A 14,078-nucleotide genomic window follows, 5' to 3' on the forward strand; every position below is an offset into this window, starting at 1 on the left:
GAATTATTTGAAGCAGTACTTTTAGATGATTTTGTAGGGGTTGTCGGTCGGTGTTGCAGTTGAACTTGACATTGGTCAACTCTATTGTGTCGAACTGGGGCAGGTGTTTCACTTTTCAATCAATCAATCAATCAGGTTTTTATAAAGCACAGCTTATCACCCGGAGGGTCTCAAGGCGCTGAAGGGAAGGATGAGGATCAGTCGAAGAGCCAGGTCTTGAGGTCCTTCCTGAACTGGATCAGCGAGGAGGATATAGGTGTGAGGTGGAGAGGCAGCGTGTTCCAGGTCTGGGCAGCGAGGTAGGAGAATGATCTTTCTCCAGCCAAGTTCTTACGGATTCTTGAGGTGGAGGCTATAGCCAGATGGGCAGAGCGGAGCTGTCTGGTGGGAGTGTAGAAGGAGAGGCGGTGGTTGAGGTAGGGGGGTCCAATGTTGTGTAGGGCCTTGTATGCATGTGAGGAGCTTGAAGGTGATTCTTTTGTTGACCGTTAGCTGGTGGAGGTCTCATAGGTGTACAGTGATGTGGTTGTGTCCGGGGGGGGTCCAGGATAAGTCTAGCTGTGGCATTTTGGATTCTCTGCAGACTTGTTTGGAGTTTCATGGTGATGCAGGCATGGATTGTGTTGCCGATGATGAGACTGCATTGACTTGGCAGGCCATTGAGAGCGAGGAGTCAAGGATGATGCCAAGGTTGCATGCATGATCGGTGGGTGAGGGGCAGCCTGAGAGCTGCAGGCCACCAATAGTCATCCCAGGGGGAGGGGGTTGAGTCCAGGCTGGGGCTCAGGCAGGAGCCCTGGGGGACTCTTCTGTTGGTCTCTGTCAGTTTTGAGGTGAATGGTGGGAGTCTGACCCTCTTGGTTTGGCCGGTGAGGAAGGAGCGGATCCACTCAAGGGCTTTGCTGTGGGTGCCGGCGTCGTGAGTCTGGTGCAAAGGGTGGTGTAGAGGACGGTGTCGAAGGCAGTGGAGAAGTCCAGAAGGATATGAGCTGCTGTTCCGCCGTGGTCGAGGAGGGTGTAGATGTCATCTATGGCTGTGAGAAGTGCGGTCCAGTACTTTGGTTACTCCTGAATCCGGATTGGAAGGGGTCCAGGATGTGGTTGGTCTCGATGAAGTCATTGAGCTGGGCGTTGACGGCGTTCTCAGTGACTTTGGCTGGGTAGGCTGTGTAGTTTTTTAGGTCCGTCGGGTTGGCAGAGGGCTTCTTCTCTAGAGACTTGATCTCTGCATGTTTCCAGTCTTCCGGGAAGGTGGCGGACTCAGTGGTGTGGCACAGTTCGTGGGCGATGGTGGCACCGGCTCGGTTCAACATGTGGTGGGGGCAAGGGTCCAAGGGCGCCCCAGAGTGGATTGATTTCATGATCTTGAGGGTGTCTTCCGAGGTGAGGTGGGGGTCCAGTGGTGGAGGGTTGGCAGAGAGGTGGAGTCTTTGGGTGCCGGGCTGTGGGCAGGGTGGCTAAGTCTTGGGTTGTGAATCTGTCAAGGATGTCCTGTATCTTGCAGTGGAAGAAAGTGGCAAGGTTGTTACAGAGGTCTTAGGATGGTGGGATGTCTGTGGTGCCTGTGCTTGGTTTGGTGAATTCTTTGACCATGGTGAAGAGTTCCTTGCTGTTGTGAGCGTTGATGCGTTCCTAAATGGCCGATTTTCTTGCTGTTCTGATGAGGTGGTGTTGCGCGGTAACAGCGGTGTTGAAGGCTTTGTGGTCTGCTGTGTTCTTGCTGGTTCTCCACCTTCTCTTTAGTCATCTGCATGTGTGCTTGGATTCTTGGAGATTCGGGGAGAACCAGCTGGTTTTCTTGTGGTGTTGATTGTTGGAGGGTTTCCTGAAGAGGGGGGGGGGGGGGCAGGCAGAGTGTAAGCGCAGTCAGAGAGCCATTGGTGGAGGTTGCGGGCTGAGGCACTGGCGTCCGTGCTGTCCGGTAGTGGGGCGTGACAGAGGTCCTCCGTGAGTTGGACTTTAAAGGCCCTGCTCCAGTTTCTGTGGGGGTAGTGGTGGCCGTGATGTCGTTCGGTGGTACTGGTGATGAAGAAGTGGACAATGTGGTTGTCGGTCCAGTGTAGTACGGAGGTGTGTGAGATGGAGATGTAGTTTCTGGCAGACAAGATGGGGTCAAGGGTGTGTCCTGCTGGGTGGGTTGGAGAGTTGACCAGTTGTTTGAGTCCGAGGGACATAGGTGGGCAGAATGTGATGGATTGCGCAAGTCAGTGATCTTGACATTACTCTGGTTGCCACTTAAGCCATTGTGGCAGCAGAGGTGGGGTGCACCGTCTGTTTATTTGTTGTGTTGTTGTAGAGTTGTGTACCTCCCAATTTGGGAAGAGTGGCGTTGTAGGGGGACACAACAACACCTGGCTAGATAGCCTTGGTCCCAAAAGATTAATGTGTTGCACTGCCTTTTGAGAAAAAGAGAATGGATAGGTGTTGCTCACTCTTCTCTAAGAAGAGTAAGGCTTATCCAAATTAATTTAGAATTATCTTCAGTGATATAATTAGTTGTCTGTACCACCTATTTCCAGTATGCCAAGTCATGTTAGTATTTCCCACATACCTTACTTCAGTGGTGGGCCTGTAGTTGGAAAACAATCTTTTCAGCATATCCCCCCCCTCAGCATCTGGTCCATGTGACTAACCCCTCCCTCCCTTTTATAGCTTTTCTTTATACTTTAGCTCCCAGTGATTTCTCATGAAGAGGGGGCACTCCTGGTCAGCCCGTTTGTTGCTGCTTCTGTAGGCAGACAATACTGTTATGCAGAAGTGCACTAAAGGGAGCAATATAACAACTTTGCTTCCTTCCAAGTTAATTGTGTACGAGAGGAGCTTGCTTTGTGTATGCAAGCAGAGCACCGAGCTCGTCGAGACAGTGAGTTGGTACTTGGGCACCAACGTGCAAAGGTGTCCTCAGTAGGCAAGTGGCTCAATAAAACCTGTTTCCCAAACCCACTTCATTCTGTGGGCCACACACTTGCTTTGGTCCCCTATCTCAAATCAAATCAAATCAAATCATTAACATTTATAAAGCGCGCTACTCACCCATGCGGGTCTCAAGGCGCTAGGGGAAAAAAGGGGGGGTTAACGCTGCTCGAACAGCCAGGTCTTTAGGAGTCTCTGGAAAGCGGAGTGGTCCTGGGTGGTCCTGAGGCTGGTGGGGAGGGAGTTCCAGGTCTTGGCCGCCAGGAAGGAGAAAGATCTCCCACCCGCCGTGGAGCGGCGGATGCGAGGGACAGCAGCAAGTGCGAGGCCAGAGGAGCGCAGGTGGTGGGTGGGGACGTAGAAGCTGAGGCGTCTGAGGTATTCCGGTCCCTTGTTGTGGAGGGCTTTGTGTGCGTGGGTGAGAAGTCGGAAGGTGATCCTTTTGCTGACTGGGAGCCAATGCAGGTGTCTCAGGTGTGCGGAGATGTGACTGCTGCGGGGTACGTCTAGGATGAGGCGGGCCGATTCGTTTTGAATGCGTTGCAGGCGATTTTGGAGTTTGGCTGTGGTCCCGGCGTAGAGGGTGTTGCCGTAGTCCAGGCGGCTCGTGACGAGGGCGTGGGTCACGGTTTTTCTGGTGTCGGCGGGGATCCAGCGGAAGATCTTACAGAGCATGCGGAGGGTGAGGAAGCAGGCGGAGGACACGGCGTTGACTTGCTTAGTCATGGTGAGAAGAGGGTCCAAGATGAAGCCGAGGTTGCGGGCGTGGTCTGTGGGGGTCGGTGCGGTGCCGAAGGCCGTGGGCCACCAGGAGTCGTCCCAGGCGGACGGGGTGTTGCCGAGGATGAGGACTTCCGTTTTTTCAGAGTTCAGCTTTAGGCGGCTGAGCCTCATCCAATCTGCGACGTCCTTCATATCCTCTTGTAGGTTGGTCTTGGCGCTGGCGGGGTCCTTGGTGAGGGAGAGTATAAGTTGGGTGTCGTCGGCGTAGGAGGTGATAATGATGTCGTGCTTGCGTACGATGTTGGCGAGGGGGCTCATGTAGACATTGAAGAGTGTCGGGCTGAGTGATGAGCCTTGAGGTACGCCGCAGATGGTCTAGGTGGGTTCTGAGCGAAACGGAGGGAGGTAAACTCTTTGTGAACGGTTTGCGAGGAAGGAGGCGATCCAGTCCAGGGCCTGGCCTTGGATCCCGGTGGAGCGGAGGCGGGTGATTAGGGTGCGGTGACAGACGGTGTCAAAGGCAGCCGAGTAGTCGAGGAGAATGAGGGCGACTGTTTCACCGTTGTCCATCAGGGTTCTGATGTCGTCTGTGACTGAGATGAGGGCGGTTTCAGTGCTGTGGTTGGTTCGGAATCCGGTTTGTGAGGGGTCGAGCAGGTTGTTGTCTTCCAGGAAGGTGGTCAGCTGTTTGTTGACGGTCTTCTCTATTACTTTGGCTGGGAAAGGCAGAAGAGAGATGGGGCGGAAGTTTTTCAGGTCGCTCGGGTCAGCCGTAGGTTTCTTTAGTAGGGCGTTGACTTCGGCGTGTTTCCAGCATTCGGGGAAGGTAGCAGAAGAAAAAGAAGAGTTGATGACGGTCTGGAGGTGCGGGGCGATGATGTCGTCGGCTTTGTTAAAGATGAAGTGCGGGCAAGGGTCCGAAGGGGCGCCGAAGTGGATAGAGTTCATGATGGATTTGGTTTCTTCCGTGTTGATGTGGGTCCAGTTGTTGAGGGTGATGGCCGGGGGTGCGGGTTCGGTGGTGTTTGGTTGGGTCTGGTGTCCGAAGCTGTCGTGGAGGTCGCTGATCTTGCGATGGAAGAAAGTGGCGAGGGATTCGCACAGATCCTGTGAGGGCGTGACGGCGTTGGCGCTGGGGTTGGAGAACTCCTTGACGATGCTGAAGAGTTCTCTGCTGTTGTGGCTGTTTTTGTCCAGTCTGTCGGTGAAGAAGTTCCTTTTGGCAGCGCGGATCAGGTGGTGGTGTTCGCGGGTAGCGTTCTTGAGGGCGTTCATGTTGTCAGCGGTGTGGTCCTTGCGCCAGGCTTTCTCAAGGGCGCGACAAGTTTTCTTTGATTCTTTGAGGGTGTCAGAGAACCAGAGAGGTTTTTTGGTGTTGGTCTGTCGATGTGTACGTTTGAGGGGAGCAAGGTTGTCTGCGCAGTTGGAGATCCAGTTTGTGAGTTTGAGGGCTGCGTCGTTGGGGTCGATGGTGAGGGTGGGTTGGTTGGCGGCTAGTGCGGAGAAGAGTTGCTCTTCAGGGATCTTGTTCCACTGTCGATGAGGGATGGGTTGAGTGCGGAGGTGGCGGGTCTCGCGTCGGAATGTGAAGTGGACGCAGCTGTGGTCGGTCCAGTGTAGGGCGGAGGTGTGGCTGAAGAAGACGTGTTTGCTGGCGGAGAAGATAGGGTCGAGCGTGTGTCCGGCGATGTGGGTGGCGGTGTTCACCAGTTGTTTGAGGCCGAGGTTGTGTGAGGTTGTCGAGCAGGGTGGTGGTGTTGGGGTCGTTGTTTTGTTCCAGATGGAAGTTGAGGTCGCCTAGGAGGATGTAGTCCGGTGAGGCGAGGGCGTGCGGGGAGATGAAGTCGGCGATGGCGTCGCTGAAAGGGGCGCGTGGTCCGGGAGGACGGTAGACGAGGGATCCTCTGAGGGTGGTCCTCGGGTCGGTGCGAATCTGAAAATGCAGGTGTTCAGCGGCGAGAGGGGTGTCTTTGGTGGAGGTGGTGACGCTGATGGAGTCTTTGAAGACGATGGCGATACCTCCTCCTGCTTGGTTGGTGCGGTCTTTCCTGGAGATCTTGTAGCCTTCGGGGATGGCGGTGGCGATGTCTGGCGCAGAGGAGGCGTTCATCCAGGTCTCCGTGATGAAGGCGACGTCCGGTGCTGTGGAATCCAGGAGGTCCCAGAGTTCGACGGCGTGTTTGTGGACGGAGCGAGGGTTGACTAGGATGCACTTGAGGTGGTTGATGGCGCGTGGGCTTGTGGTCGTGGTAGTAGCGTGGTGGAAGATGTGTTTGCAGGAGTTGCAGGCGAAGGGTCCATGGGTGCTTTTGGGGTGAGCTTGGAAGCAGGTGTTGGAGCGTCCTGGGTTGAGGGCGTGGAGGGTGGTGGGGTCGTAGCGGATCAGCGGGGCCCACCCTCCCCTGAGCTTCCCCCAGTGGCTGAATCTTTGGCTGTGCCTACTTTTGTGTTCTTGCACCCTGCTGAGTGTGAAGTGTTAATGTCAACTTTCTGTTCAATTATAAATTGTGCTGCTGTGTTTCATATTTCTGATGTGGCGTGAGGTATACAGGACGGTGGGGCAATGTTTAAGTAAATGTTGCCTTTTTTCATCTAATCCATTTCTGTAAAGGGTATCAGAGCTCGCACCCGTTGTCAATGCTCACCTTGGAATACAGCTTTTCAGATTTATACAAACACTCCCACCAAAGAATAGGCTTTTGAAACCCATGTTAATCCCACTTGTTCAAATGAACATTTCCTGAAAGGTTTGTGTTGGATTTTGATATGTTTGGAATTTGGGTGTGAATCAGGAGCTCTTAGTTTCAGTAATTGCTGTAACATGGTTATAAAACCTAGTGTCTGCGTAAGAAAGAAATCTGAAACAAATAAGGACTGGCGGGAAGGATGAAGGGCTTCTAAACTGTAAGAACATGAGAAGGAAGGGGGTGTAAAACCAAGTTTCTTTGTTAGAAAGACATTAAAAAACGGACATAAAGGAAGAATGAGGAATGGATTAAAAGGAGTGACCAAAGAAATGAAATAAGAGTGGTTGAAAAGAAAGAAGGAAAATATAGAATAAGAATGGGTGTAAAGAAATTAAGCACGACAATGACAAAAAAGGTCAAGAAAAAAAGATGGGAAGGGGACAAAGAGGACTCGAAAGAGTGGTAGAAGGACCAAGCGATAAATAAAGAACAGAAGAAGGGAAAGAAGTGGAGGAGGAAGAAGAAGTAATCTATGACCTCCATAGGATTTCTTGACTGCATTAGGGCTTTTAGCACTCCTGCTATGCCACTGTGTAGCGTACATTATTGTAAGAATATCCATTAATGGGGATGAATGCGCAAAAAAATCTGTGGACTTTTTCCCTGTAGAAATTGTAGATTTTAGTGATTTTTCTTGCCAAATAATATTTTTCTGCATGCGACCTATTCTCACACTTATTGCGTTATTGTCAGTTGTTTTCTTTCTGTCTTTTTTTCTCTCCTTCCCTAAATCTTGTAATCTCCTTTGCTTGTGCATCTGTTTTATTTATCACATTAGTGGGGCATGACTTCATATTGTTTTTTTTTTTTGTTTGTTTTTTTTAAATCTTTTGTTGTACATGGTAGAGCGACAGTGGAACATGTGGATCCCAGGCTTCGGAACAGAAGAAATCAGACCTTACAAGAAAGCTTGCACAACAGAAGCTCACAAGCAGGTGAGGCCTTGTCTGAAAAGGTTGTGGCACTAAGGAGACAGGGTTTGTTTGAGCCCAATGACAGGTGGATGAGCAAAGCAACATTGAAGTGCATCTTATTTTGTTTGTTTATGTATTTATATTTTTGGTCCTTCTATGTGTTGTTTTTTTCTGAGGTTAGTTTGCAAGTATTTACACTATTGACAGTGCTTTCTGACCATCCTGAGAAACACTGGATAGAATTCAAAAACCCATATTAACTTGACAGGGCCAGAGAGTCCCAGTTCTTTGAGCTCTAATCATCTTCTCTCACTGCAGTCAGTGGCTCTCAGGAAACAAATGGACCAGTGCTTGCAGAGAGCATTGGACATTGCGGTTGTAATCTGTTTGCATATGTAAAAAAGAAGAAGTTGGTACTGGTCACTGACAATGCTTAATCAAAGGACGGTGCGAGGATTTGGTACTAAAGAGGTTTTCAAATAAGAGGTGAAAAGTAATAAACCTACATCCTCCCAAACCCTCGAAGTCTTTGTGTTATAATATAGGTGTGATATACTAAACTGAGAACAGGGTCATATTGTGGGGGTGGGAAAAGACACTTTCAACAGGAGAGAATAAAACAAATGAGCTTTTACTTGAACTCTTAGTCATCAGAAATTGCCACAAGATCGATCTCGTCCATATTGTTCCCCTATAAAAGACCTATTCAGTCAATTAAAAGTGTAGACATTTTAAGGAGGTACCCTAATGTATTCAAACAAAGTGCCATTTACATAAGTTGCATCATTTGTCAGTGTCCTTTACTCTTCATAGTGTTGGCTTGCACCCAATAACCCAGCAGCATACGTTGATAATAACGAGGCAGAGGGGGTGAGGGGTGCATGCATAATTCTGTGCCTATTACAATTGAACAACCGTTTTTCACCATGGTGGATTATTAAAAGATTATAATGGGAACGGTAAAGTTGACAGAAGTCAGTGGCATGTGAGTTGCAGCTCTTCATTAAAGCCTTGATTTGATGTATTACTTTGTAGAGCACACTGTGATCACAACGTTATCCTGGCAGTACATCCGACCATACCATTAAACGCCAAATTATAAAACAAGGTTGGAGGCGAAGGGCCTGGTTTTTAACTTAATTCAGTTTTTGAAATCATGTCCTCAGGTTAACTGGGAAGAAGCTGAGACCCTTAACAAAAGTTGTGTGAAAATTGGTCAGTGCTAGTTGTGATGAAGAGAGAGGTTTGTAGAGGTTAACATAAAACTGCTGGCTTCTACAGGGAAGACACCCATCCCACAGAATTACTTTACATAGTCCTCTATATGGGAGCATGAGCTCATAAGGAACCTCTGATGGGGCACATACATTTTAAAGTATGTCTGGTTGGAATATTTTAGGAAGGCTAGATGGACACAGTGATGAGGCCTCCTGGTCACTTATTGAATGACCCAGCAGGCAAGTGTGTTGCTTATCTGGTGCGTCCCAGCTTTTGCTTAGCCAGACTACAACTACATCTCATTCCACATTCTTCTAATAATGTTGTGGGTAGGAGAATCGCAACAACCAATAGACAAGACATTTGTTTAGAGTGTTAAAAGTACCAGTCCAGACATCGCTACATCTAGCCACATGAGAAAGACATGTTCGTGTAGCCCCTTTCCATGAATTCCTGCTCAAAACAACTGATCAGCTTGCTTCATTAAGACAACGCTCAAGAAAAATGCGCAGGAGCTAAAAGCTGTGGCTATGTTCTTTCAAAGCCCAAGAAAATATACCTTAAACAAAAATCATCGGAGATTCTGTGGGAGATCTCACCTAAGGCTACAGTACAAACAGGAAAAATGTTAAGACCAAAGAGCTATCAATTATTACTGACTCCGATTACTCTGTCAAAGCTCTTATATAACTTGGTGCCTTTCCCATGCCCCGCCACACCGTATTGCAATAGTACGTGTTATTTTGGCCCAGCAAAGCAGGAACAAGCACTGTGGTAGAATACTTGTTAGTGGGCTGCACCCAATCCTTTTTTGGCAGAGACTGAAAGATGCATTTCCAACTTTGGTCCAGTCATCCCCAAGAGAAGCAGAGGAACTATTTCGGAACCTGAGCCTCACCGCCTGCCTGCCAGATCCCTGCCTTTTAGTTCCACATTCGTGGCATTATTTGCAGTCAGTCAGTAAGACAGATTGTGTTCTAATGTGCTAAATGTAGAAATCTGTTTGAACCTGAAGATCTCAAGTTCAAATTCTAGTGGGTCCACTCCACCTGTCTACTTTCTGAGTTTGATTAAAATGAGTACCATTGATTTGTGTAATAGTTTACACATAGAGACAGACACGTGGTAGATTGTGCTGTAGCAATTATAATTATTATGCCTCCTCCGATTACAAAATTCATCATTGACTAGTTTTCATCTGTTTCTTTTCCGAACTTAGTAAATCTGGCTTGTATCATGTCTGTCACATTTTTGGAATGCCGTTGTTGATGATTTACACCGCTATCTATTAGCCAATATTGAACATCCAGTATCCTCCTCAAACTGTTTACGAAAAAAAAAAAAAACCTTATCACAGCCCATTGGGTGAGCATCTTACACTAGATGCTTGTCAGTCTAATATCCAGTGAGAACACTTCAGGGTTTTGGTGCTGAGGTGACAGATCCCCCGTGAAGGACATGTAGAGGATTTTGTTTGATATTTGGTCCATTTACATAATACCATCTCTTTAGAGTATTAAACCATTTATAATCAATCTGTTGCTTAACAGAACTGGTGGGTGAAACTGAGAGAATTTGCGACTTACCTTCAGCACTCTTGGATCTAAGATGGGTAAAGTGACCTAATTCTGAATCCAACCAACTCTTGCCTACTACAGGGTCCCACGTTTCTCCTTCTTGTCAGATAAGTGACAGCCCTTTGTTAGGGTTACAATTTTGATGTAGCAACCCACCAGGCAGCTTGAAGCTGGATTTGGAGTAACTGGAAGGTAATGTGCAATCACACACATACAATTTAATTTGGTTGCGTCTAAACAAATCCTCATCTTTGGTTAGGGCCACTCCAGTAGTAAGTTAGATATGATTTCAATGCCAGGTGATGCTAGAATTTGAGCCTCTTTACATCACACATCAAACTTGCATTGTCATACTATGAACTTGAGCGCTACAATCGGTTTTTGACAAGGTTACAGAATGCTGCAAGAACCCATTTGTGGAAGTATGATGTGTAAATGCCAAATGCATTAACATTGTCAGTGGAACAGCAAATTATTGAAGTCGCCGGAATCTTTGCGTATTTCCTAACATGAATGTACATTCAAACTCGCACAAAGATGCTGGAACTTTTCCACAAGCAATCCTGCAATTCGGTGTACTCTGGTCTTTCGAGCTAAGTATTGGCAGATGAGTCAAACCACCATGGCTAGAACAGCCACTAGTAGTGCCAGAAAGATGCCATAACACCAGTTTTGTGTAACTGCATCAACTGTTATTTAGGAGTCAAAACAAATTCAAGCTGCATATCCTGATGACCAGAAGATAGTTCATCTGCCTACTTAATATATGCTGAGCTACATTCCCGATGACGTTAGTGGAGATCCCGATGCAAAATGCTACTATGGTTGTCTATGCCAAAAGAGCTGGTACTTGGCAATTACTTTGCATACTACACTACAAAGCTCTGGACTCTGCATACTTGTCCTCTGGTGTTGCTTTCCAGAGATTACAGAGACTGATCTCTGAAAAGTATGAAAAAGTCAATCCTCTTGTCAAGCAAACTCTGTGTGCCCATGCTTGCCCATTCCTAGCTGCTTTTCTCTGATTCTATCAAGAAAGATGGCTCCCTGAGCCAAGCGTTTACTGCTCGAACAACGCGGTGATCAGCAAGTCACAAAGTTGAATATCAGCAAGACAGACTACACCATCCATCCTCCCTTAGCTAGTTGATTTGAGTACCATAAGAGGATAATAGTAACATCTGGTGTTTGCACAATTGGAAACGACATAAGTGTGGTATGAACAACTGCACACAAACTAGTTGTTGTTATGCCACTGGTAACCAGACACCCTGTCTTAAATACAGCAAAACCAGCGACATAAAAAGATTAATGCCGTTGTACTCATTTTACTCTAGCAACCTCAATGTGTTACTGTGTCAGTCCATCTCAGAGCTGTGCAACAAAAACGTGTTCCGTTTATCCAAGGGATAAATCATGGTTGTTGTGGAGACTAGCTAGTCTCTGCAGTGGACACCTTTTAGTATTTGGAATGGTGTAAAGCACACCTAAATTGCCATCAAGTGGGTACCAGCGGAGGGATGTAGGTTGGTTATCCTAATCCAAAGGCTTGCTAAATTGCTCTTTTCTGGAATTTGCAGGGGCCCCAGAGCAGTGTCAATAGCCTTGGCTGCTGCTGCCCTTTAGAGTAGTGATTTGCTCTTTTAGGAAGGGGGCGTCTACTAGCTCTAGTGATTCAGATCTTCATGTAGGAAAGATGATGCTGTTCAGAAAAAGTGTTCATAACAGGTCGGTCCCCTTTCCACCAAAGGCTTTGATGGCTTACCTGGTTAAAGTCAACTGGTTTTTCAGTGTGTCAAAGGCTGTGCCTTGCTGAAGTAAAGTGGGAACCAGGGCTAAGCTCAATGCTTCATTCTTCGTAGGCCTGCAGTACATGACATGCAGTGCCTAACTCTTCATGCACCAGTGGGTGCATGATGTGTGAGGCCATGCTGTTCATGGAGCGCCATGTGAGTGAATCCCTGCTCTCATTAATGGAGGTGTGCATCATGAAGCATAGCTCTTCATGGATAGAGAGGTGCATGCCGTGTGATGACCGCTTTGTCATATATAAAGGTGCATGACGTGTGATGCCCATGTTCTCTTCAGGAGAGGAGACTGTGATGTAGGGGGGCCAGCTTTTTGTGGACAGAGGGGTGCATGACGTGGTGAGGCACATTTCTTCCTGGACACGTCTGCATGACGTGGAAGGCTCAATGGACAGTTGGGTGGCTGATGTCGGGTACTCAGTTCTTTGTAGAGATAAGGATGCTTAGTATTAGTCTAGAACGGCCTTTGACTTTCACGTTATGTGTGATTATCATAAAGCGCACCTTTTTACATAAGGAGTGTGGTGGGGGTCACAAGTCATTTACTTTTCTGTCTAGATAAGAGGTCTCCAACATTAACAAAAGTGAGCGTTACTTCTGATCAGTGAAAACTACCCAGAGCTACTGTCTAATTGATAGATTAATTAAGGATACATAAAGCCGAGGAGACTTCAATGCTGAGCCCCCGTTCCGCTTTAATGCTACATAAGCTGTATCAAGACAGGCTTGTCTGTGCGGCCCCCGAGTACAGTTTTTGTCCCTTTACTCTTGCTCATGAATCGCCTCTGAGAGGTGACCGTCTCTCTGGTATTTGTGGTTTCGTGGTTAGGCACTACAGCAAATCACATTGCTCTCATTAGAAGAACTAGTTCCCGAAAGACTTTCCTAATCTAACGAACTCCCCTAAAGTCCGTTAGTTGATGTCCAGAAACTGGTGTCTTGTGGTATTGTCAAGGCTAGTCCAAAAGGTTTCTGTGGGAGAAAATGACTTTGTACTTCTCAACGTGCAGAAATTCATTCAATTATATCAGTTAGATATAAGCGTATACCTTGCACCCTTAACTAGGACCTTTAGCAGTAGGGAAATTCAGGCTAGCTAGCACTCAGCAAGCAAACACATCTCTGCAGCCGTCCCTTGCCCATGAGTACCAGTGAGACTGGGATGGACACGCACATTAACAAATGGAGAGATTTCTGTAGCAAATAAAGTACTTTTACCGAAAGGAGAGGATGGAAAAAGGAGAGAAAGAAGGAAAAAGTGTTAGAATGGAAGCAAGAAAAGGAAGAAGCGAGGACAGAAGAAAGGAAGGCACGGGGACAAAGGACTGAATGAGAGGGTGGAAGGAAGGATAGAAAAGGTAAGAATGAAAAAATTAAAGTAGAGAAAGGTGCGGAAAATAGAAATAACGAAGGCAACAAAGGGAAAGGAACAAAGAAATGAAGTAGACATGTAAAGGAAAGAAGGAAAATATGAATAAAGGAAAGAAGGAAAAAAATGATTGGAAAAAAAGGAATGATAGGACTGAACAAAAGTGAGAAAGATAGAAGAAAGGGAAGAAGGTAAGGAAAGTAAATAAGGAATGAAGGAAAGGAGACATAAAGTTAAGAAGTAGGAAAGGCAACAAAGAATAAAGGAGAAAATGGAAGAAGAAATTAAGGTGAGATGGAGACAAAGAAATGAGAGAATAAAAAAGGTGAGGAGAGACGCAAAGAAGGGGAAAGGAATGCATGAGAGAAGAAGGAAATAAAGTGATAAAGGACTAGGCGCACAATGAACAGACATAAAGGAGGGAAAGAAAGAAAAGAACAAGAGAGTACAGATACAGAAAGGATAGCAAGAAATAGAAAACTAAAAGAAAATGAAAACACAAGTGAAAGAAATAAAAAATAGTATACAGAAAAGTGTTTTTTTACTGAAATAAATTTTAATGCAGCGGTATTCTCAGTAATGCATCTTTGGCTGTTGTTGTTTGGCTTTCAAATATTTTACAGCGTTTTACTTTAATGAAATAAATCTCTGATTTAGACTCATGGTTAGAAGATTATAAATTTATGGAAGATATATTTTATTTGCGATCTTTTTCAGAGATTTTTTTAAACAGCTTGTTTAATCCAAGGTACTTGACCAGCTTCTTAAAATGTAGGGCGATTTTTATTTAACTAAAATGGGGGTTGCAT

The 14,078-nt window shown here is 46.7% G+C and overlaps 1 protein-coding gene across 5 annotated transcripts in view; it reads left to right on the top strand.

Moving 5' to 3' along the window:
* The window catches only part of TAF12 (TATA-box binding protein associated factor 12), a 39,991-nt gene that overhangs the window by 23,983 nt on the left and 1,930 nt on the right, over window positions 1-14,078 (top strand). For all 5 annotated transcript variants that reach the window (XM_069224141.1, XM_069224137.1, XM_069224140.1 and 2 more), the window contains one exon: window positions 7,230-7,318. In XM_069224141.1, the coding sequence (XP_069080242.1) occupies window positions 7,230-7,318 (89 nt within the window). The remainder of the gene's footprint in view (window positions 1-7,229; window positions 7,319-14,078) is intronic.

This window comes from Pleurodeles waltl, chromosome 3_1, assembly GCF_031143425.1.
Source record: "Pleurodeles waltl isolate 20211129_DDA chromosome 3_1, aPleWal1.hap1.20221129, whole genome shotgun sequence".
Classification (NCBI taxonomy): domain Eukaryota; kingdom Metazoa; phylum Chordata; class Amphibia; order Caudata; family Salamandridae; genus Pleurodeles; species Pleurodeles waltl.